The sequence below is a fragment of the Notothenia rossii genome (assembly GCF_949606895.1).
Source record: "Notothenia rossii genome assembly, chromosome: 1".
Classification (NCBI taxonomy): domain Eukaryota; kingdom Metazoa; phylum Chordata; class Actinopteri; order Perciformes; family Nototheniidae; genus Notothenia; species Notothenia rossii.
In genome coordinates this window covers 81,129,497-81,154,320 of record NC_136912.1, presented here as the reverse complement: position 1 = coordinate 81,154,320, position 24,824 = coordinate 81,129,497, and the positions used below count along the sequence as shown (strand labels likewise).

Below are 24,824 nucleotides of genomic sequence, written 5' to 3'. Positions count from 1 at the left end.
GCTGCTGTGCCGATTTTCATACGTTTGAATTTAAACCTTAATTTAACACTTCAGTAAAGTACTCCGGTATTTCCACCTACCACCCTCTTTCACAATAAAATGTTTCCACTTTAAACCTGCTTTTAATGTCGTCAGAACAAAATCCTTTCCTTGATGCTTAAAATATACAAAATGGTGTTGGCTCACATGTCCAGTAAGTTGTCATCGTAAAACTAAGTCTTGTTAAATTCTTGGTTGTAAATGATACACCTATCACAATGGGATTTCTATCATTTCAGCAACAGATCTTAAAAACTGAACTCTACACTCATTTATAGATTGGAAAGCAGTTTCATAACAAAGAGGCTCAGTGTTACTCCGTGCATACACATGCTACAGAAGTCATACCACAACCTCAATCCAATGTTCTACGTGGGTATATTATTGGATTGCCTCTTGGCAAGTGGAGGTGTCATGGATAAGGATGTGAAGTCAGATCTGTCAAATTTGATGGTGGTTTTACAGACTGTAGTTCAATATTGTAGATCATTCATCCAGGTTAGTGCATTTATTTGATTGTTTAAGTAATTCATGGTTGTCAAGTCTTCACATTGAAATGCCAGATGTATGTCGTCCAGTCCATCTGAGAATTTGTGTTTTCAATGTTTTTTTTTCAAGGAGCCATATAACAGGTTCATTTGTAGAATACTCAAACGTTTCCCAAGAGTGCAAAGAGAAAGAGTTAGAAAGGAGAAGAAAAAAAGGCCTTTGAATCAGTGATCGATGAGGTGGCTTTATTTGACTTCAAAGACTTGTAGAGCCGTTCTGTTTCAGATTTGGCTCTCTCTGTGCTCTTTCAGTGGTTGAAGCGATGCACGTGATGTGCCTCAGTCCTTGCTGGAAGCCTACCCCCGCTGTTGCAAACAAAAACATCCAAACAATGCTACTTTCTCTCAGTCTGGCGCAACATGTCAATGGCGATGTTTTTTTCCCATTCTCCACATTTTCCCCCTTTTTCCTTCCTTCTTGGCAATCATTTTTATTGGTTGCCTTTTTTTGTACCCAGGGCCAAATGGTCTCCAAGTAAAAGACGCTGGGATTCTTTTCCCCACTTCCTTTTGTGAAGAGGTGCGTGCTGGGAATATCTATGGCTACTCATATCAGAGGTCGTGCAAACCCTGCCTTTAGAATGTGTGTTTTTGACATATCTTTGTGTTAGGTCTGACTGATGTGCAACATTGTGACTCAATCATGCAACAGCTAATCTAATGAAGGAGAATAACCTAGTTTCATGTGCACATTTTCACTCTCTTTGGGTATGTGAGTCAGGTGCAAGAAAAGGTTCCACCTCCAATTATCGACAACAAAACATAACTTCATGTGACAGACAGATGAGTGCAGTTGCTGGTTGGTTAAAACCACTTAAAGAAGTATAAATCTTGTTTTGGAGTCGATTCTTGACTCTCTCCGCCCACAGTCTGGCAGGTCAATGCAGTTGTAGACAGAACAGCATCAATAGGACTTCGATGCACATATTGTACATGTCTTTAGTCTACTTGTCTGAGTGTATGCGTCATCACTGCTACTTTTGTTTTAACATGGATTGATGTAGGCAAGTCATCCCTGCTGACGTTTCTTAAAGCAATACACAGAACCCCCGACAGCACTGTGGTCTCTTTTGTTTCTGATCCTGACCCCTCCATGGAGATAGCAACAGAGACAGACATTTAGAAAAAATGCTCACGCCCTGTTGACACTTACAGACACACACACGCATGCACATATGTTTAAATGTATTAATTATTTATTTCATTATTTATTCATGTGGATCTGATCCATTTAGGCATATGTCCACACATATGTTAGCTTTGTACTACAAGTACTGTACTACAAGTAAAGAGGAAAATGTTCAATACAGTCTTAAAAAAAACGAGGTTAAGCCGCAATTTATTATCGCCAATATTATATGTTTGATTTATTTGAATAAAATATACCTTAAAGGTTCCTTCCCTTTTTTTGTCAATTACTGTATAAACTCAAAGTGATGAACCTTGGCCTTCTCACGCACATGACCAGATCTGATCCAAATATGATCCCTTCTTACAACACAAGTTTGCTTCATGGCAAAGATTTAGAATTCATAATCAATGTGAATCTTTTACTGAAACACCTGTCCGAACATGTACAAACACATCAAGATCTCACTTCCTGTGAACTCTTTCCTTCTGACAACTCAGCTCTAAGGATGTGTGTTACATTTTTACGTAATGTTGGGTGATTCACCTTCTATACCAGCTACACTTCAACATCACAGTGATGGCATCAGTTCAAAGAGCATTCCTTGATGTAATTAAATCAGTAAATCACTTTATCATAGAAACAATTGTTCTGAATATTAGACGATGTGCAACCCCTTCCTCTTCCTGTGACTATATAGGGACATGATGCAACTGCAGTACTGTGTTGCAGTCATTGTATCAGCAGGCACCACAGATCTAAATTGTCACAACAGCCTCAGTTTGAGGGATTTAGAGTGGGAGTGTGTCATGTGGAAATGTTTACAAGTCTTATACTTTTGTTTGTGTGTGTGTGTGTGTGTGTGTGTGTGTGTGTGTGTGTGTGTGTGTGTGTGTGTGTGTGTGTGTGTGTGTGTGTGTGTGTGTGTGTGTGTGTGTGTGTGTGTGTGTGTGTGTGTGTGTGTGTGTGTGTGTGTGTGTGTGTGTGTGTGTGTGTTAAATCAAGGGTGCTTTTAGGTGCATATTTAACACCAAAAGGCTTTACAGGAGGGAATGCTAATTTCCTTGGCAACCTGAACCCTCAGGCAGGACGCTGAGCGCCATCCAATAAGTCTGTGACTCAAAGCATATAGCCTCCAAAATACAAAGCAGTTTATGAATATATGTATAGGGAATATTGCAACCTAAGCACAGGTCTTTTGTGGTGCCAAGATATTACCCCTCTGAGCGCTATGGAGCTAACATTTCAGGAATTATAACCCTTGGGAGTACTTTCAATATTCCTTTATATACCATATGCCTCGCCATATCCAGGTGTATAGATGAAAGAAGCATTGATTTTATGAAGACTGACAATAACCTTGGTATGAATGGCATGGGAAAGCTGTGATGATAACAAGAGTGGAAATGCTGGTCTTTTGTGTAGCCTATCGATACCCCCCACAGGCTGCAGTAGAGTACAGACATTGTGGGCAGCAGTTGCAATCCATTGGGTTACACACTTAAACAGGTGTAGAGAGCCTCTGACAGAATCATTCAGTACAATAGAAACTACTGTTGATTATGTTGATGCAGTAGTTAACAAAACTGCAACAAATGCTCCATTGATGCACGCTCAAGCACAATTACTTGTGGTCTATAAAGGTTGAAGTTTACAGGGCTGTTTTGTAAATCAAAGTTGTGGCAAAAGTCAGCTTCACAATGGAAAAGGAACCAGATGTAGAAAATAGAATGTGGCCTGTATTTTATTTTATTTTTTTGAAGGCTATCAAAACAAATGCATGCTGATGGGCGGAATGTATGAGGTACAGGTCTGTTCTAGCATTTGACTATTGCTTTGACTCCAATATCTCCTGCTATGGATACAGTGTGGGACAACTGAGTGCATGTGGCATTGCATTACAGTTCAGTCCAGTGTGGCTAAATATTATTCAAAACTATTTAAGCCCAAATCAGTAGTAAAAGTCCATCGCCCATCTTTGTTTCCATTATGTTAGTTTTGCAGATAGCTGGTTTTGATACAAGAGTAAGTTCATTAAAGGTAATACGACAATATGTCCACCAGGAACCTGAACAAACTTTATAAAGGTGAAAATGTTGTTGGGCAAAAGGTCTCATTTGCTCTTTAATTGATATAATAAAAGAAGCTCAACCCAGCAGCCAAAGGTTTTTGTGAACCACAGTGTGAAAAGTTTATGAAGAAAGGAATCAGTGAGCCACGATCTGAATTACCTGTTTGAATAAGGAAGTTAATATTTGAAAGTGGTAATGCCAGGGGAAGACAACAGGGGGGCTACGTCAGGAGACCGTGATCTATTGTGAGACTTGACAGAAATATGGAGGATTTGGGGTAGGTGTGTGCTGTGTAAACAGTCAAGCAAATAGAGTGGTCTGACAGACAAAATGCAAATCGACAAAGGCTTTCTGGACTTATGATTGGAATTATTGACAATGATGGGGCAGCCCTTATAACTAGATGTCTATGTGAATAAGACATTTTGGACCATGACACACCAAGGCTATAGACAGGAAACCCATTATGGGTACAGCACACTTTAACAGAGACTAGTTTCCTGCCTTATTATTTTCTGCACAGATGTGACACAGAGGGGTAGAGTGGAGGAAAATAGTACTTTTCCATACTTCGGGTTTACATTCAGAGCCAAGGCGGGGGAGCCAAGCCATCATCCAGAGTTAATTCTTTAGATCGGAGTTTGTAAGACCATCTATTGGCAGGTCACTGTGGAGTTACTTAGCTTTGGAGAAGATTGTTATTGGGGGCAATAACCCCAGCACAAACAATCTCACATCTGGTGTCATATGCTCTTCGAAAATTACAAATCATACTGTCAAGGTCACTTATAATTTCTTGGCAAACATTTAATGCATAAGAAATAACAATTAACTCGCATTCACCCCTGTATATCTCATTCATTTTGTGATAAATGCACTGTAATGTAATTATACCTGTCAGAGAAAAAGAGAAAGTTTGTCCTCTGTGTGTGTGGCGTCAAGATTTGGTTGATGATATAAGTGGTCTATTTATCTGATGGTAAGAAACCTCCTTTGCATTTTTTCAACCTTTCTCTTTAATCTGCTGTTTTTATAAGCACGTATAGACACGTCTGACGGATTTCACGTTTAACATCGAAATAAACAGTGTTACAAGCCCTTATCTCTGCATCTTGATATGCCTTTGCTCAATAAATCATTGTGCCTGTAATCAAAATGAGATCCCACAGAGTAGTGTGTATTGCACAATTTTCCTCTGGTGTGTTATGTGTTTCTCCTGTTTTATAATATTTAGTTCAATGCGGAGAGCCTTATGTTTTACTTTTCAAAAGAAGAATACAGGCAGGTAAACTCCATTTAACCCTGATATACAGTAAGCATAGTTTAGATGTTCGATTTCATGCACAATAAGTGATTGCAATTAAACTGAAAATATAAAGTGGTAAAAAGAGTTATACAATTGAAATGCAATATCACAATACCATTTGAGGCCTTGAGCGTCAAGGGAGAACCTTTTCCCAGCCTAGTTTGGACATTTGCCAGCAAAGGGATTGTCCAGTAGCAAACTCTCTCCTGAAACATGGCCTCTGTGCACAACCAAATGCGTCCAATGAAGTTACGCTCGAGCTTGTTTTGGAGTTGAAGTTTCCAACATTTGAGTGGAAAATGAGGCCTTTTTCATGAAAAGTCGACCACACAAGAGCCGCATAGGTATTAAACTTTCCCACTAAAAGTTTATTGAGTTATTTTGGTTGCAACATTGCAATACCTATTGGGCCCCCCAAAAATAGAAATGGGCATTACATGGGATCTCACAATAAAACCAGCTCCCTGGAGTGCTGGGCAGGTAAATGCTAGCAGGGAATCCTCAGGATGTTTCACTGTGGGAAGGGGTTTCCCATAATTCAGGAAGTACAGAAGCTGACGCACTGCAGGACTGCCCATCTATCTTTTGGCTGCTGTTTTTCTATTGCCCTCCTAAGCTTATGTGGGCTGTTGAGGTTTCCCAGACAACAACTTTGAGCGTGGTTCAAATTATATGAATCCTCCTGTCTTTTTCATGCTGGTTCATTAGTTGTTCAGTCAAGCCTCTGCCTGGTGATTTACTAGGGGTCCTGGAGAGGTTGAAAAGCAAATGGGACCTGTTATAAATCCCCATACATGGACACTGGGGTGCTGTACAGACATATTGAAGAATGGTTTGCCCACTTATTCTCAACTTGGGGTGCTCACCTGAGGATTTATGTTTGACTAAGAGCTAGCAGGCTAATTTGATGTTGCCGATGGTGGGATAGCATGTGGGAATCACCCATCGTCTCCGGATGACAGTCATTGTAATACACTGCGATAATTAGACAGTGAACCCTTGATGGGTGCAATCCTATATAACTACCTCCGTCAGACTGACATCATAACATAACCAATGATGTCACTCAAGGGGATTTCGCAAGGGCGTCGGTGTCACCTTTTTACCAAGATGGAAATCCCTGGTCATCTTTAGCTTGTTGGCTTTTTATCCAACTGCCTTAAGTTAGATGGGAACAGAAATTAAACACAAAGGAACGAGAATAAAGCTGCAGGATATGTTTAATGGAGAAGAAAAATCAAGATTGTCACAAAGCTTTAAGCATGAAGTAAAATGAAACAAATATAATACATAAAATAGAAACAATTCCCAAAGCCTTATGTACATAACTCAACTATGAACTGCCTATTCCCAGTGCGTAGTGGAAAAGCCTTTGTTCTTTGGCAGTTAGCGTGGAAATGTGGACAGATGTGTACTTCATGATGAACAAAGAGGCCCCAGGTTAATGAGAACAGGGGTAGGGAGTTCTAGAGTTGGCACTGGCTGGTAATAGAATACTATTTGAAATATTACCCTTTAAAAAATTAAATAGGGATATCATGTAATTCACTTCATCAAGATAAAGCTTTCTTGCATAAAAACACATGGGGGTGTCAATGAATCAATGATCTCTTAAAGTAGCCATCAGACTTTCTTGTTGCTATTTTACAAGCATTATGTCTTCCTTTGACAACATAGGTAATCTGTATCTGTTCATTAAATCTTGTTTTATAATGTACTTAAGTAATTATGTGTAGCTGGAGATATGAGTGTTCCATCACTCTGATACAGTAAGCAGCAGATTAATAGTGGCAAACTTTAGCAGTTCTCGCGAAGATCTATAATCCGTCCAACAAAAAGCTCTCTATAAAGGTTTGAGGGAGCGTGGGAGAGGCTGATGCAATACACTCGTCCTGAGTATACAAATGTATTAATGAACATGCCAGTTACTGTTTGGAAACCAAACATCATGAAGTACCCATCCAGGAAAGGTAATTAAACACCATAACCTTGTGTACAAAAACATATATCATGAGCTTTGTTAAAAATGCCAAAAATGTGCAACATTGTGAACGCCAGCCCAGTCGTTGTGAGAGATTTGACCCAACTACAGTCGCTACAGTCTGAGCCAAAGTAGGGTTCGCTTTCAAGACTGTTGTTATAAAATCCCCTGAAGCACAAGCGCTGTGATATATCTGGCATGTGTTGGCATCTTCAGTTGTTTGATAGATTGAACATTTATTAATTTAAGCTTAAATTATTTTGTGTGATGACGATGATGTGTCAACTCCACATTTCTGACCATCCCAGTGTGTCATGAAAGGGGCTAGTGGTGTTTTGCTCTGAGGTTATCTTGAGTAAGGATAATCAGTTAAGTGGAAAATGGCTTACCTTCCCTTTTTTGTTAAACAAGTCATTGTTGACTGTAATTGAATATAGAATGCTTTAGAAATATGCTGAGGTTGATTTGAGCATTTGACGTCGATGTAATATCAAAGAGAAACAGTCCACCACTTCCTTCCTTTGATTAGGTCATTGTTTGGGTTTTTTCAGTCAGTGTTTAACTGTGATGTTTCCTGGTCTAGGTTTGTCCTCCTATCAGTCACAATTTCCTTAAATATGACTCAGTGGTAATTGTTTCAAATAGGCGGATCAGAAGCTCTGCTATCGCAGGTTTAGAGAATGAACTTAACTCCTACTTTGACCCCCCACACCCCGCTGAATCATAACAACTGCGGTGGGAGGAAACATTGAGATGAGCTTCCTGTCTCTGTTCTGTAAGTCATTAACGGGAACTAGTGAAGTAGAGTTTTGTGAACTAGTGACTTTTCCGATAATGTCAAAGACAATTTGGTTTGACCATTTGCTTGAATTACAACTAGACCCCTACATTTTTCGGTGTGTACAGGTAAAATAAACATATATAAATACTTTTGATTCCCTTGAATAGACTACAAATTGATAGTTTGGGTCTGTTCACATACATGTTTTGGATTTCTTTGCATTTCAAAAGTGCTGGCAGCTCACCAGTAGTTTGTCTTTGTCTCAACAGGAAGCACAATTCTGTAATTACAGATCAGTTCACCATCTTACCTTTTTGAACGTTTTGAAAAGTCTTAACAGTACCCACCTCCTAAAGCAAGACCAGATCAGATGTTGCCAAAAGGTCAGCAAGTAATGCAGGTTTTCAATTTGCTCCGTGTCGGCAGAGGGAAATGATTCCATCAACAAACCACTTTGAAATCTACTTCAATCCATCAAAGTGCGAGTCCAAAGGGAACCTGCTTTATCTTTTTATTGAAGTATCCCTTGCTGAGTACATAATTATCTTTAAAGTATGGGTTGGCATCATGACTCCTGAAAATCAAACTGTTGCTGTGGTCAAAATAGTGACATCATCAATTTAAAATTGTTAAGATTGATTTTCGGAAGTAAAGAAAAAGGAAAAATCTCAAGGTTGACTGCTGTGGTGTCCAATTACTGTGACCTTCTCAAAACACTGACGTTTCAAAAGATAAATCAACAATATATTCTGCTTTTGGATCAACCTCCATTCAAAATATAATTCAGTTACTGTGTTGTTTTTTTACTTTTTTTCGTCATCCGGTGTATGGCCAAAAGGGCAAACATCAAACTGAGGAAGAATAGAGTGTGTAGGAGTGTGTCCATTCTGGCAGTGGCCCTCCTGCTCAGTCATCCAGCACAATGCCAGCACAGCAGGGCGAAAGGCAACCAGGTTTTGCAGACAAACACACACACACACACACACACACACACACACACACACACACACACACACACACACACACACACACACACACACACACACACACACACACACACACACACACACACATGCACGCGCGCAGCAGCCATCCATTACCCGGTTCCTATTATTCAACCTTGCCTCCCCCCCTTTTCTCGCATTTCTCACGCTTTCTTGTACTGTGATGCAGTTACTGATTTTATGGGGACAAGACCAGAATAGAGATGGAGAATTACGTCGGCTCATATTGTTAATCAGACATGACATAAACAACAGCTGCCTTGCATAAAAACAAAGAACGGGAAATTTAAATGCAGTTCGGAAAGCATATGGACTTTGAACACCTTCAATTTCAAAGTCAAGGTGCCCACTTTCAAATCCACTGAATGAACATTACAGGGATACGGCAGATGGTATTAATGTTGCTCTTTTCACACGTGTTAGTGGCATATGACGCTTTCATGGTGGCAATGGTTGTGATTTTGTCCACAACTTTGGTCGACACTAAGATATCTTTAAAAATCCTGAAAGCAATGCCATTTAATTTAATTTGAGAATCCTCCTAGAATTAATTGTTATAACTTTGGTTAAAACATTTAATTAAATCCCCTGAGTTTACTTTGGTGTCAATTAGGTAAAATGTTGTTGTTTCTGTCACATATTATCAGAGCAGTTGGAGCTGGTTGATAACAAATTTAACAATTTCCAGCGAAACACGTAAGGTTTTTGGGAATATTAGAAAATGGTGAAATGTAAAAGAGAAATTACAAAAAATGATGTTTTTGGCCCTAGCCATCAAGACATAACACTTCGTTATCCCAAAAGCAGCAGGTTACTTACGTAACAGTCAACAATAATCAAATGAAAAATGACCGGACATGGAGCAAAAATTATGCTGGATTTGCGGGTCTCACTTTTTCCCAGGAATAGAAAAGCGGCCTGTATTTTTGAATTATTGCATTGCCCACAACCCCCATAGATATAATTGGCCATAGCCAGAGCAGGGAACAACATGCCCCTCTCCAGGCCATGGCCAATCTCCTGCACAGATCAATCAAAGCAGTTCAACACTGGCCCTTTCAGCAGCAGGCCACCCCTCGACTGATGAATGATCTTAACTACAGTATACCCCCTGCAAACGGACACACACACACACGTGCACACACACACACACACACACACACACACACACACACACACACACACACACACACACACACACACACACACACACACACACACACACACACACACACACACACACACACACACACACACACACACCACACACTGATTTGAATGGCTGAGTATTGAAAGTCTTACATTTGGTAGCACACTATTTAAATACACCCTCCAGCACGACGAACAGCAGCGTCACTCAAAATATTATCAAGGATAAATAAAAAATCTTCTTTCAGGAATTACCTAAGTGACTCATACTGCCTCTGCCTTTAAACAATTGAACAAATTGCTCTCATCCTCCCCGTGACTCTGTAACTATGATTCAGCAGAGCAGTAGCCAGGATTTTAGAAATACTAATGTCATCACTGAGAAAACTTTGACCAATTTATTTCCCCAGAATGGCAGGAATAAAGTCATGCTAATTCATTACCTTCCAAGGAAGTTTTCTTTTTTGGTTCGGTCTTTTTTTCTTTTTTTCTTTAGCAGGATGACGGGCACTAGTGGCTGAATTTTCATGAAACGTAGTAGAAGATTGGACCATGAGCCAAGGCAGAATACATTCAACTTTGGAGCAGATCTGAAACACAGAGCGGACACACACATCATTTCTCACTTTACAATGCGAGATAGGGCATTTGGAATTGGCGGAGGTCTGTCATTTCCCAGTGTATTTCCTGTCCATTACATGGGTAAGTTAAATACTCAATTCTGATTCTGATCAATTTATACATTTCAGAGGTCTGCTATTTTTCGCGAGCAGACCGCTGGAAATCAGAAAATACCTTTTGAATATTCATTATTATATTTGTGGAGAGCACAACACTTTGGGTTCATGATTGCTAAACTGTCCCAAATCTCAAAAGAGGCTCTGGCAGTGGTTAAAGGTTAATGGAAAAGAAAATGTGAACAAACATGGGCAGTTCCCGCTATTTGTAGGCATTGGAACGGAATATTTCTCTCATCGAAAGCAATAAAATAATTTCAAATAAATCAAATCATTATAAATCAAAATGATGCCTACTTAGTGTTTAGCCGTGTAACAGGCGGAATAATGTGCAGCAAGGCGGTCATTGATGAAAAAAGAACACTGGCAGGGTGAGCAATATCTCGACGCAAAGCTTCATCAATGGTTTGATAAATAACATTTCTCAAAGTGGGTCACATACAGTACATGGAAGGAAGCCTTTTGCAATAAGTCCACCCACATTCTCCCCACATCAGCACTTAATTGGCACCTGGACATCTCAGCCCTCACATTTCCAAGTTAGTGCAATCATTTCTTAGTTATTAGCACGAAGAGTCAGTTCAGATTAATGTCAGTTAAGGAGGTGTTTGTATATGTTTCCTTCTCCGCACAGTGCTTCTGGTAATCTGATATTTGTGTTATTATTTCTCAGGTGACACATGAAGTGGAAAAGTTAGGAGCTCAATAATTTGAAAGTTCTATGGTTCACTTTCAATTCAAAGTGGTTTTCTTTTTAATCACTGCAGTGGAAGAGAAAACATGACACTTGGCAGCTGGAAGGGGATATTTTTAATCGGTAAAAGCTTTACATAAATAAGTCACACGTTTCATGTTTTCATGATAGCCATAAAGAGTTACAATTCTGTATCGAATCACTTAGAAGAAAAAAAAAACTGTCAAAGCTCTTGCTGGACTATAACTGGATCAATCACATTTGTGTATCATATAGTGTTAAAGAGTCAAGTATTATCTTATGTGAAACAGTGCTCAGCACCTCATACATCTATCATGCAAGCATATCCTTTGCATCAGACACAAAATGGGTTTTCGTAGTATTGTCTTATTATATATATAGACGGTTAACTTGGTTGGTTATTGGCTGATGGTTACACGAGCCAAAAAATCGTTATGACATCACAAAGTGATCAAGATCTGATCAGCTCATTTTCAGACAGGTTTTTATATAAATGGATCAGGACAAAAAAGTGAGCCAATATTTGTTCCTGAAACTTTCAGAATCTCTAGAGGGGACGCATGTCTATGTATAAAAGACATAGCAAAGTGGATTTTGCATAATAGGTGACCTTTAAAAGCAACAAAAGTGATTATATATTTTAAATAATGCTGTTTCAGATATTTAATTTAAAAAAAATCTAAATTATTAATGTTGTCTTGATGTTTTTATCTGTTTTAAAGTGAATCTCTCCATCACTTTTACCACACTCACTCAGTCTCTCGTTGACCCTTTATCATCTGGTCTCTCGCTCCACTCTTTCATGGTTTTATTCTTTCAAGTCTCTTTATTATCTCTGTCTCTCACACTTTCCTCTTCCCTTTCTCACTGTTGCTGTGAACTGCCTTTCCCATGCGCTGCAGGCGTGGTTTTACCCAAATCCAGGAGGGAATTACTGAGAAAACATCTCTAGTTACCACCGTCTCTGTGGCTATGCTTCTAACCAATTTTACAACAGGTTTGTTTGAAGTCATGAATGAAAAATGACAATACTCTAGCTTTGACCTAAAAAACAGGTTGGTGAGCGGTATTCACTGGCAATTAGAAACTTCATACAAGTATTGAATGCAAGTGCATTCAGTCGGCATGCTTCTTATTTCAGTGATCAAACACCTCAATCAAGGTAAAAGCTTTCAAGAAACAGTAAGCTTCCAAGGAGCTTTGTGGGCCCAGAATGGCAACTTTGCTGTTTCTTAAGTAAATAAGTCTGGTAAAACCATTGTGAGTGTTTATTTAACTTTAAAATAGTGTCTCAATATTGTATGATTAAATGCATCCAGCACTGTCAGGTCACCAGGTTGAAAAGAAGATTGGATTTCTGAACATGGCTGCAGCTTTCAACACATTTAAGTAGTGTAACCTTCAACACTGCTTCCTATGAACACATGTGTTCCCTGAGCTTAACCACTTGGTTATTATTGTAACAGTGATAATGAACATCCCCTTACATTATTTAAGTATTCATTTTAACCCCAAACAGGATATTTACACAACTTAAACCAAGTTGATATTCTAACTCAAACCCTAATCGTTCTCTAAACCTAACCAAACCTTAATGTTAGCTGTGTAAGATCACAGAACGGTATTATTATTATTTTTGCTGCTTTTGGAGGGCATGGACATGGTCATCAGATCATAAAAGAACAGCCCCTCAAATAACTGCAACTTGTATGTGATGCAAATGTCATGAGAGTTATTCATTTACAGATTGAACAGACTGACAAAACCCTCTTCGGTGCAGTCTTCGTTCTGAAGTTTTTTATGTATTTAATTCCCCAAAAGCAACTTTGGTGATTGAAAGCTCCGTAACCGCTAGAAAGTGAATTTTGTTGAGCTTTGTCAATTGCTGGTTTAAAGTTCAATAAAACCGTCAATATCAACTTTTCTCCCGACTGACAACGGGTGAAACCTCATCTTTTTGGTCATATGGAAAGCACCATAAAGAAAATGGATTTGGTAATAGACTTGTTTTCTTATCAGCTTCAGTTCTTAACTTGTAGGTGGTGCAGGGTGGATGTAAGCTGAAGGTCTGCACAGTGATGGATCAGTATGGATGTATGTATGCTTTGCATTAATAACACTGTATGCTTTAGTTTTCCCTTAAGCTCATATAAAGACTGACGTATGACTTTAAAGTAGCGGCCTTTTCTTACGGTGCCATGTTTGATAGAAGAAGCCTCCTGAGGTTGAGGACAAACCAGCCTTCTCTGTGCGAACAACCAGGATGTTCCTAAAGAGCTGCTTTCTGTGATATTGCAAGGAGAGAAAAAGATGATAAGCCCAGAATTAATAACAATTAATTGCCAGAATATTAAGCTACATTGATGTTCAGAATTGAAAGCAGCTCTTCACAGGCCTGAATTAATAATTGATCCTTTGAATAAAACGTTAGCAAGCAAGCACACACGAAACACCCACACAGGACTTATTTTCTCCCACTGTCTAATAGGCTTTCCTCCTCCTTCTTTTATTGCCATTTCTTCTTTCTTTCTTTTGCAATCTTACTAACACACTAATACACGCACCCTACTAGACAATTACAGACGTCTGTTCATTTTGCTTAGGGAACTTTTTAGTACCTTATGGGTCAGATACCATACTTTAGAAGAAACAATTTGGTATAGCAGATCCTAAAACGCTGCTCCACGTGGTATACATATCGCAATGCCCTTTACCTTCAGGCAATTGTTCATCTCATTTATGAATATTTCTCTTAGCCACAAGGCATTATTTGCTATCATTAAGAGTTTGAATGTATTGTGAGGTAGACTTTTCAAAAGGCAAAAAAGACACAATTGATTATTTATGTATATTTCTTCCTCACTATTGCTTTCTTCATTTACCTCTCAGCAGCTAGGAATTAACATTCAAAACCACCAGAGGGCATTTTTCTGTGGATTTTCATTCTTTTACCCCAATGTGATCCCCTGACCTCCTAAAAATATGCATAATATACTGTGTATATAATGATATCTTTCAATTCAATGAAAAAAAGGTCAATTGTTTTCCTTTTTTGTAACCCAAGAAGGAACAGGTATTACAAACAAAACTGTAAGTGGTATAACTAAGCTTGACTGTCAACAACAGAAACTAAAAACCTATACCACAACATGCTTGGGACAAATATATAATGTATCTTTAGTAAAAAAACAAAAAACCTTTATGACAGATTGTATGTGTCTGTTAACACAAAACACCTGTGCCATCTCTTGAAGCAACCAACAGACTGTGAAAACATTTGTAAACATCTGTCCAAAAAAGTGATGTCATGTCCAGGTCATTAAGTCCAAGTGTTTTTTTTCTTCTGTCTTATGATTAAGTTTTCCGTCAAAAGGAAACAAGAAAAAGAGAGCCAAGGCGAGGACGATGTAAGAGGACAAAAAATAACCATCTTGTTCATGTTCCAACCATCGTGTGCTCCTCTGGCCCTGTTTGATGTCTCTTTCAGACAAAGGGACAGCAACCCCCCACAGAACAAAGCAAAGGCACATGACACTTTCCAAATAAATGTGGAGTGGAAAGAACACTAAAACCAGAGTAAAGTGAGCAGATGTTCCCCAGCACAGAGATGACACCATGTCGTTTGTCTTTGAAAAAGCCACATGTGTCTGATGTTTAGGACATGTAAAAAGTCTATCGTCATTCAAGGAGTGGAGAGGAAAGGCGCTGTGGTGCTGAAGCTGTTGGGTGGGTGGGAATTCTTTTAATCTGCTGCTGCGTTGTCTGCAGTGCCAATCCTGCCACCTTCTGGAGCTCAGTGGGACAGGTGGATTGGGTCTGAAAAAGGAGAAAGTCAACAATTGATGGTGTTCTAAATATGATACTAGGGTGAAAACAATAGCTGCTATGAAAGATGGAAGGTGAAGACAAATTCATTTCATGAAAAGAAATCAAATCAAATCCATTTAGTTCAGACTGCAATAGTCACATTATAGTCATGGATATATTTAGTAACTTTATAAAATGAAGTCCTGGCTCCTGGCAACAATAAACAGCAGGGTGCGATATGGCGTTGGGTTTAACTTTTTTGCCAAAATGATGACCCAGTACATAACTTATAATACCATAATAAAGAAGTGTGGGCTCAACAGAAAGTTTATGTGGCGCTTAAAGAAGCAATTAAGAAAAAACATTTAATGGTACATAAAGCTGTTTCAAAGGCCACCATTTCTTTCAGCTTAATCCCTTAAGTGTATTTTTAAGGAAGAATTTGCAATTAAAGAAAACATCTACGTCATCTACGTCACTGTGCTTTCTTGCCGAATTTAATTGAGGTATAAAATCATATTATATTGGTACACTATTAATGCAATTTGTCAAGTCATAAGTGACTTCAACAAATGTTTTCATATTGCACACTATGTGGATGTACTGAATATATTTGACACACTTTACTTCCATGCAAAAAGAGGGGGAAAAAACTTTGTCTTAAGAGACCTCATCACGGTTAATCGAGAAAATGGTGATTAATATGATTTAGAAATGATACAGTAAGTAGAAAAGCATCAGGAGGATCCATGATTTACAGAATTGAGGTCTACACATCCTGGATTCTGACTGACCCATATTCCAGAGCCAGGAAACTTGTCCTCACCACCACCATCTCCACAGAAAGCCTGGTCCAACACAGGTTAGCCGTAGAGGGCCTACTGATCGTGATCCAATGCGACCCTGTGCTAATTCCCTGGTGAAAGCCACCCAGTCAGTCCAGCGATGCCTCAAACCTCAAGGTTTATATGAACAAGCTCCACTCTAAATGGGAACCCAGGCCGGTAATAACAGACCTCAGGAAAAAAGGTTCTGACCAAAGAGAGAGCGGTGAACAGAGACTCACCCCGTTCGCCCCCTCTTTTTCTTTCCCTGCAGGTTTTGTGAGAATGTCGAACACGCTTCCTGTAAAGCGATGCAGTATTTATTACAGCCTCCGATTCTGACGGCTGGGGTCGTGTAGCCTCCTGTCTATTTATTCTAGAGGTCATTTAAGACATTAGGCCTGCTTTCTGGGCCAGCAAAGGAAGAGAAGCACAAAATCTAAGATGCAGGAACTAAATTGGTAGCAAATGTATAGCCTCCAACTTGCCCCTTGGCCCTAATGCGTTTTTCAAGTGCTCTGCTCACCGTGCTCCAAGATGCGGGGATGGCTTGCCTCTGAAATAATATTTCAACAGTGGTTACAGACGCAAAACCGGCGCCATCTCTCAGCTTGGGTTGTTCCCACCAAAGTGCAGCATAAGGGATTTTGATTTTATTTCTGGGAAGATGTTATGCTTAGGGTTAGGGCTGTGTAGAGGTGGTGGCCTTAAGGTTAAGAGAAGCAGTCTCATAACCAAAAGGTTGCAGGTTTGAATTCCCTGGCTGAATCCTCCAACAGATATACCACTGAGGTGCGATTGAGCCAAGCATTTAACTGTATCTCCAGCAGAGCTTCAGCAGGAGACTGTGGTTGTACTGGGCCGCTCCCAGGTTGAATGAATGTAAGTGTGTGAATGAGAAGCAGGGCGTTGCTGGAAAAAAAGAGCATGTGTGCTGAAATGCCCAGAAAAGGTTAAAAACAGACACCAGCACAGAGGACACCAGGCTGCACACAGAATGCTGAAACTGTGCAACTAAAGTTAAAGAAACACATTTAAAAAAAAAAAAAAAACGTTATGCAAATGGAGATCATTTACCCCAATGGGGTCATTCTGGTCAGCTATTACTCGAAGAGGATTTCGACTTAGTTTGAATTCAGTGCCTAAAAGATGTTTACATGGAGGCTGAATTGCTGTTCTCCTGCAGATAAACTAGAAGATGACATTGACCATCTCATTTTCATTTAAATGGCTCAGTGGAGTCCCATTTACTTGCCGTTTTCCTACAGCCCAACAGGCCCAATAAAAGCCAATGAGGTGATGAAAAGAGAGAAATCTAGTTGTTGTTTTATACAAACAGCATATGGTTTGTTAGTGTGGCTGCACATGGCAGCACTCCTTCGACTTCATTTGCTCCTCTGTATTGTGTTGTCCTCTTACCATCTGGGCAATTATGAAGTTTGTCTATCTCCAAGTTTCTTTTGTAACACTTCACTAAAGCCTTCATCAGCTGTATTCATAAGCATACGAAGCATTAAATTGTGTTGAAAAATAGGCGCATAATTGTACTGGTATTTCTAGCTTTAGGCCTTTTAATTATAGGCCTAGTGATCCTCTTGTTTTATTTGTATGCCTGATTTAAATGTACCTTTGGTGCTTACTAATAATTGCTCTGGATTGCTGTGTGATCTCACTGTTTGTTTCTTTGTAACATGCTTTATAAAATGAGGTGTAGTTCTGTAGATGCAACCTAATGAGATTCTCTCCAGGTTCCTGTGGAGGTTTTCCTTCCTTTCCAAACGTGAGTGAAAACATGGCCTTGAGGTGTGTAATAAATTCCATCCTCGAAAACAGGAATCAGAAATCGCATAGTCCCAATTCCCAGAATCTTCCCCTACCTGAGCTGTCAGCAGCAGCTTAGCTTTGATGTGTATTTGATGAATCTGCCCTCTGGACCTCAAAAAGATAAAGGAGCGGGACATATTCTGTCATAATTCCAGGCTCTGATAAGAAAGCATGCAAGTAGCTTTCAGTTTGTTGCAGATGTTTAAACAAATATCCTGGCGAGGGTATAAACATCTGTCACACAGCCCCGATTGAATAAAACACAACGGCTTCCAAAGATGCTTGGTTTGTAATATATGTGGCTCTTTATGCAGTTTCATGTCTTTGCGGTGATACTGAGAGCCTGGAGGGAGTGGGATGGAAGCAATAATTAATGTGAATTGATGACTCATAAGGGTTACCTGCACCTGCCTGCCTGTGTTTACTTTTTGTACATATCTGTGTGGTTAGGGAAATATGTTATACAGGCTAAAGCATACTTGGTTCGGATCTCACGTGAAGTTGTTATAGTTATGACAGGCGGTTCTCATCAAACATCCCCTTCCTCCCAACATTTACTATAAGTGAGATTTAAGGTGCCTTAGCCACCATCAGCAGCTTCTGTGTTTTCATAAAGATCGGGGGAAATCAATCAAATGTCAGTAAGTATTGTTACTACAATATAGGATCCAGTCTCTGAACATTAACACCATGACCACTAGGTGGAGTAAAGAGAGATGCTGTGAGTTATTGTGGGGTTTTCTGTCCGACAATATTCTTTTGTATAACATTAGAAAATAAGTTAAAAGACTAGCTGACATTTTCGCCTCGTTTTTTGCCGTTTGAATTCCAGTGTATCTCTTTTTTTGAAGAACTGTTTAAAATGAGCTGAATGAGTTGTGATAACTAACTGACATCATTGTGTAGTCATTAAATTATAACATGCTGAAATATATGTTAAATGTACAAAGCCACAACAGTTTTGTTTCCCAGTGTTTTCGAGTATAATGATTCTTTTTGATCATTGTCCTTCTTCCCAATAGAAGGTATGTTGCTGCCCTCTGCAGGAAATAAGAACTCGATCTGCTCCTTAACCATGGAAGATATCAAAATGTAACTATATCGTTTAATAATAGTAATAATATTTTAATAATATTGAAACGGTAGATACAACCATATATATTTTTATTACAAAAAAAAATACACTTAATAGGGAGAACCACATTTGTCATTGTTTTACAGGAAATAAAGCTGCATAATAAAAGTTCAGTTAAGGAAAGTTCCCAAAATCCACACACATCAATGTTTTGGGAAATAACTTTGGAAGTCATTCTTTTTACATATTAACAGCAACCAACAAATTCCAAGAGTTTTATTGTTCCATATAGTCACCGAAGAAAACGTACACTAATTAACTTTTCAGCAATTATACACTTGACAATAAAAGTTTTTTTTACCTGTGATGTTGGGCAGTGATTCAACTGCTGGTGACAAAAAAATGAATTGAATGATTATTGTTTAAACTGAGTTTACGTCATTTTGACCCATAGCCATTTGAATCATGTCAAAATCAGGTTTGGCGTTCACACCTGACTTTAAAAACAAAATGTTGGTACAATTTCCAAAATGAAACAAGTGTGTAAAAGAAAACTAAAAGGATATCATCCAGAAAGTTTTTACTAAAGGTATCCCAGCATTTCCTCTGAACTATAACTCTTAAATAGGACTTGTTAACCAAAAATGTTCAGTAATATAAATCACAGAAGACTGTACAGTGTGTTGCTTTAAGATTTCTTTTAAACGCTTGTCACTGTCAAATGAAGTCTGACAGAGGAAGGAAAAGGAAACACTGTATAAAATCATGGTCCTTTGGGTTTCTACATGTTCTCCAAAATGCTTCAGAGAACCCAAAACAATTCCAGTCTCTAACTTATCATTTAAATACTTGCCTCCATTATGGACACTGTATTCAATAAGATTAGGTGCATTTACAAAATGTCAGCAAAGAACCCTTTTTGTGGACTGAAGAACTTTTTTAGCTGAACCTCCAGACACCGCACAGTTCAGCTGCCTCAGTCAGTGTCAGAGGATTCACTGGTAGAAGAAGAAGAGGAGGATGATGATGATGATGCTTCTTTCCTCTTCTTCTGTTTCTTTTTGCTTTTCCCATGTTCCTTTTTGCTCTTCTTGCTTTTCTTCTTGTGGCTTTTCACTTTCTTTTTCTTTCCACTTTGCTCTTCATCAGATGAGGAGTAGGAAGTACTGCGTTTCTTCTTTTTCTTGGTTGCGTCATCACTCGAAGAGTTTGATCTTGTGGAAAAGTATAAAAAAATGACAATGTTAACCAATTAAAACGAGCGATTAGTATGAAAGCGTCTCGGATTTCTGAACAGTGTTAAAAATGACTCCTTATGGACGGCTTATTTCCCTGATTCATAAATACAAAACTCATCACCAGAAAGAAAAAAAGAGGTAAATTAATGCAGACTTTATAAAAGTTAAAATAGTTTCAAAGTCTGATGGCCTACTCTACAACAATCAACAACAACAACAACAACAACAACCCAAACAAGTATTTAACAGTGATTTTTAGGGTCAGTGTGGACATTCCAAGTTACCTCTTTCTTGACTTTCGGTCGCTGCTCTTCTTCAGTTTGTGTCTTCCTTTTCTACCATCTTTGCTGTCGTCATGGGAACCTACACACATTTGGAGACAAAATGGTTAATGCAATTTCTACTGGAATAGAAGCTTCTCATAAAAGGCGTGCAAGACATCTGGACAATCTGGGGAAATGATCTAATCATACCGAGATTGAGACTTTAACCACTTCAACTCATTCACGTACTGTCACCAAAATCAATATGATAAGTAAGCAGAAGACCCAGCATCCCATACCCGCTGATGTATTTGTGTTTATGAACTTTATTAGGGATGCTCCGATCAATCGGCCGCCGATATTCACTCTCTGCCGATCGATCGGTGCTCTCTATAAAGGCCGATCAGGAGAGCCGATCACATGACGTAAAATACATGACACTTTTCTCTGTGCGCGGCAAAACAAGCTCGCCAAAATGGCTTCACCGGTCTGGCAGTATTTTAAAGACCCTGTGAAGTGTGCACCTGTGCATGATCTGTTATGCTAATACGTATAGTAATGACCAAAATTGTCCATTGGAACCCATATCAAAAAATGTTGGAATAGCAACGAATTTGACGAGTTTTGAATTTTCCGGGGAAATCTGCAGTCGACCTTCGCCTTCGTGGGCGTGGCTTGCGATCTACTGCGTGACGTCACGAGATGGACGCCGCCGCACTGTTTACATTCACCACCGTTCATTTTTTCTCTTTTTCAAAGTCGAATTTCTCAACGTTTTTGAGCTAGTATTTTCCTGGAAAGTGTGTCGGAGTCGACTGGAAGTGATTTCCAATCGAGAAAACCTGACAATGGAGGCGACAGTGAAGAAAGAGGGATGAAAAACACAGGGGAAACGATGCATTGCCGCTGGCTGTAGTAATGTCAAGTCTGCCGAAGTGGCGATGTTTCTGTTCCCAAAAGATGAAGGTGAGCCTGGCTGGTGTCATTGTTTCGTAGATTCTTTGATTGATCATGATAAATAAAGGCCGCTGGTTGATTCGAGAGAGAGAGAAAGAGAGACTGACAGAGTTACAGGGTTGTCGTTAGCATCTGGTGCTAGCTCGGAGCTAACGGAGATTAGCTGTTTCAACAATAAGGAGAGGGAGAGTGCTCTCCTGTGGGACTGAGAGAGATAACGTCAGCTCAGGGAGGTAAACTGTAGCCTAAGTTATCTCAGTGGGTTTGGTCATCTATGTAAACAAATATTTCCATCTATGTAATATTAGTTGTATAAAATAGGTTAAGAAATCCTTCCAATGTTTTTTGATTATTGAAATATATGTTTCATATGAGTGTTGAGAGCTGTATCCATAAATCTCTTAATGTTGCCCTCAAAGTGCACCAGATTGATCACTTTCCTCATCTATCCTGTCCGAAAAGCTGTCCAAATCAATCATTTCTCTCACACTAGTATCACTTTCCAGAGTCTCCGCCATGTGTACAATCGCAACTGGGTACATCTTGTGACGTCACAGCCACTATCGTCTGCAACTTCCGTTAGGCTCAGACGGCAAAATTAATAATTCATTAATTATGAATTATTAAAAATTATTTTAGCCATGAACAGGCAGAATGATATGTAAGGAATGAAACTGCCATTTCATTTTGGTGCAAAAACATGCACTTCACTGGGTCTTTAAGGTGTCCGAAAATGACAATAAAATAGCAGTATGCAACGTGTGTGAAGCAGAAATCCTGCAGCTCCGCCCGCTGTGACGGACCGGTGAGCGGAGCAACACACACAAGAGTTAGACCTTACACACTTAGCTTATTTATCTACCTCTGGAACAAGCTAAACTAGTTATAAATATATTTATTCTTCACTGTCGGGTCACTCATTACTGGATCAGTGAGCTGCATGAGACGGATAGTGACCGGCTGTCAGGGGAGGGGGAGAGAGAGAGAGAGAGAGAGAGAGAGAGAAAGAAACTAATTTCTCCCATGTCATTATCCAAAGTTAATGTAGACTTGAATAATGTACTTCATTTGAATTTAATAATTATGTTAGTTGTTATTTGTGGAAGCTCCAGTGAATGAGCCCCATTAGCTGAGTTTTAAACATCACTTTAAATGGAAGATCCCCATAGGCCCCGCCCACTCGATCAGTATCGGCGATCGGTATCGGCCGATACTGATTCCGGCGATTGCCCCCAAAATTGGCGATCGGAGCATCCCTAAACGATATACATCAACCCCCAGGAACACCTTTTTGTAAGACTGCATATTGGTTTTACTCTTTCCCATAGTTTCTTAAAGACATAGATACAATCAAATTCATAGTATTGTTGTTTTTTCATTAGATAACTGACTGTGTGAAAAACCTAGATTGGTACCTTTGCTACGCCCAAGCTTCTCAGTGCGCTGAACAGGAACATCGTCTTCACTCTCCTCTTCGCTGCTGGTGCTGCTCACATCCAGAACAATGTCTTTCTGGGGGTCGACTCTGACAAAGTTTCGGCATTCAAAAGTCAAATGGCCCGCTGAAAAATGCATGTAAGAGAGAATAGATGAAGAACCATGAAAAGAACATCAGGATTATTGTATTGCTTATATTTTATAATAATAAAGCTTTATTTATATAGCACCTTTCATACAACACGTGCAGCTGAAAGTGCTTTACAAAATGACACATCACAAGTTCAAAACAAACAAGAAGTTCCCCTCAGATTATTTGTTAACAACTTTAAAAGGAACATGCAGCAACATATAAAATGTTAGCAGGTTAATAGACACATGGAGGTACTTTTAATTATAAAATGTATGATAATAAAAATAAAATAAATAATGTTTTCTCTCTGACAGATAAGACACAAGACAACTGAGTCGATGCAACAATATAAAATATAATATAAAACCCCATAAAACAAAGTGAACATACAGGTACAACAGAAATACAAATACAAATGAAAATATTAAAAGCTATACAATATATAAAACAATATCACGGTAGGTAAATAATAAAGACTAAAATAACATTTAAAGTGGGGGGTTGCTAATAAAAAGTTAATCTAAAAAGATGTGTCTTTGGCTGTCGTTTAAAAATGTCCACTTATTAAATGTAACACTGCAACAGGAACAAATGAAAGAGAAAATATAACTATACTTTGACTCTAACAAGCCTATTGCACATTTACCTGGACTGAATCCAATATTCACACAAAAGCTTTTTGTATTGTATAATGGAATTTGTGTGTAAAAGCTTTACTTACGATATCCACATTTCTTGCACCCAGCTCTGATGTTGTCCTTATTAGGGCCTGTGTGAAGATCAGTAATTAAAGTGTATTAGTGATCGAAGTTAGTGTGTAAGTGCTAACTCAAGCTACACGCACACGTAAAAGTCCATTAACAAGACAATAACACCTGTAAGAAAGGCGATATGTTAAGTGAATTTAAAACGATGTGACGTCGAATGGCTCTTCGTTAATTCCAAATACAACATACGCACTTGGAGTTTTGCTCAATATTTATACTGCGAAAATTACTTTAATGTTTTATCAACGATTGCACCAAGTTGTACATTGTAGCCAAGTTAGCACAGCTTGTTGACGTGTAACAATGCAGATATAAAGTAACCCCTATATGTAAAAAGGTTACTCGTTGGATGGGGATTAGACATATTACATTTATTAAATGGTTGTTTTGTTAGCTTTACGCTAGCGTTAAGGTTAGCACGACTATGTTAAACAATGTTGTTACAATTAGCTACACCCATTAGCTTGGCAGACTAAACTACTTAAGTTATACATCTATGTAAATATATAATATAAATCTAGCACTGACCTGTGGCAGCCATTGTGCTTTAAACGATAAAGCCGAAGAAGTGAATGATGTTTTTAGAGCGCGAATACGTCAAATTGTCCACGAGTTTTCACTCAAAATAACGTCGTCCGGAAACATTTGTTCAAAAACTACTTGGGTTCCGGCTTCTTCTTCTGCTATTTCCTTACTTCACTGGCGGCATGCAATCTGAATGGTGCGCGTAAGACTGCCACCATCTGGCTAGGAGTTTAGAGCAGTAGATTGCAGGGGTCCTTATTGAAGAGCTAAAAAACACATCACATCATCTACGATCAACTAATCCTTCAATCAGCTGTTTTATCAGTGTTTCCATTCATTAATCTAATATTTTATAATGTAAATACTTTATTCTCTTTTAAGTTTATGGCCTACTTTATTAATTAGGAATAACACTACTAACTGAACTTTGTGCAAGATTGTTGGGGTGGAAGCTAAATAGTAGCCTACTTATTGGTGTATTTCTTATGTTCATATTGGGATGCCATAATAGAG

At 38.9% G+C, this 24,824-nt stretch overlaps 2 protein-coding genes across 4 annotated transcripts in view; one reads left to right on the top strand and one right to left on the bottom strand.

The window, feature by feature from the left end:
• LOC307025505 (alkaline phosphatase-like) overlaps window positions 1-24,824 on the top strand; it is an 89,199-nt gene that overhangs the window by 32,332 nt on the left and 32,043 nt on the right. The gene's annotated exons all lie outside the window — the stretch shown is intronic.
• Window positions 19,064-24,524, bottom strand: srek1ip1 (SREK1-interacting protein 1). The gene is made up of 5 exons (XM_079654337.1): window positions 24,315-24,524; window positions 23,741-23,788; window positions 22,865-23,011; window positions 20,514-20,592; window positions 19,064-20,205 (listed from the first exon to the last, which is right to left on the bottom strand). The coding sequence occupies exons 1-5, from the start codon at window positions 24,325-24,327 to the stop codon at window positions 19,968-19,970; spliced, it is 525 nt and encodes a 174-aa protein (XP_079510463.1). The 5' UTR covers window positions 24,328-24,524; the 3' UTR covers window positions 19,064-19,967.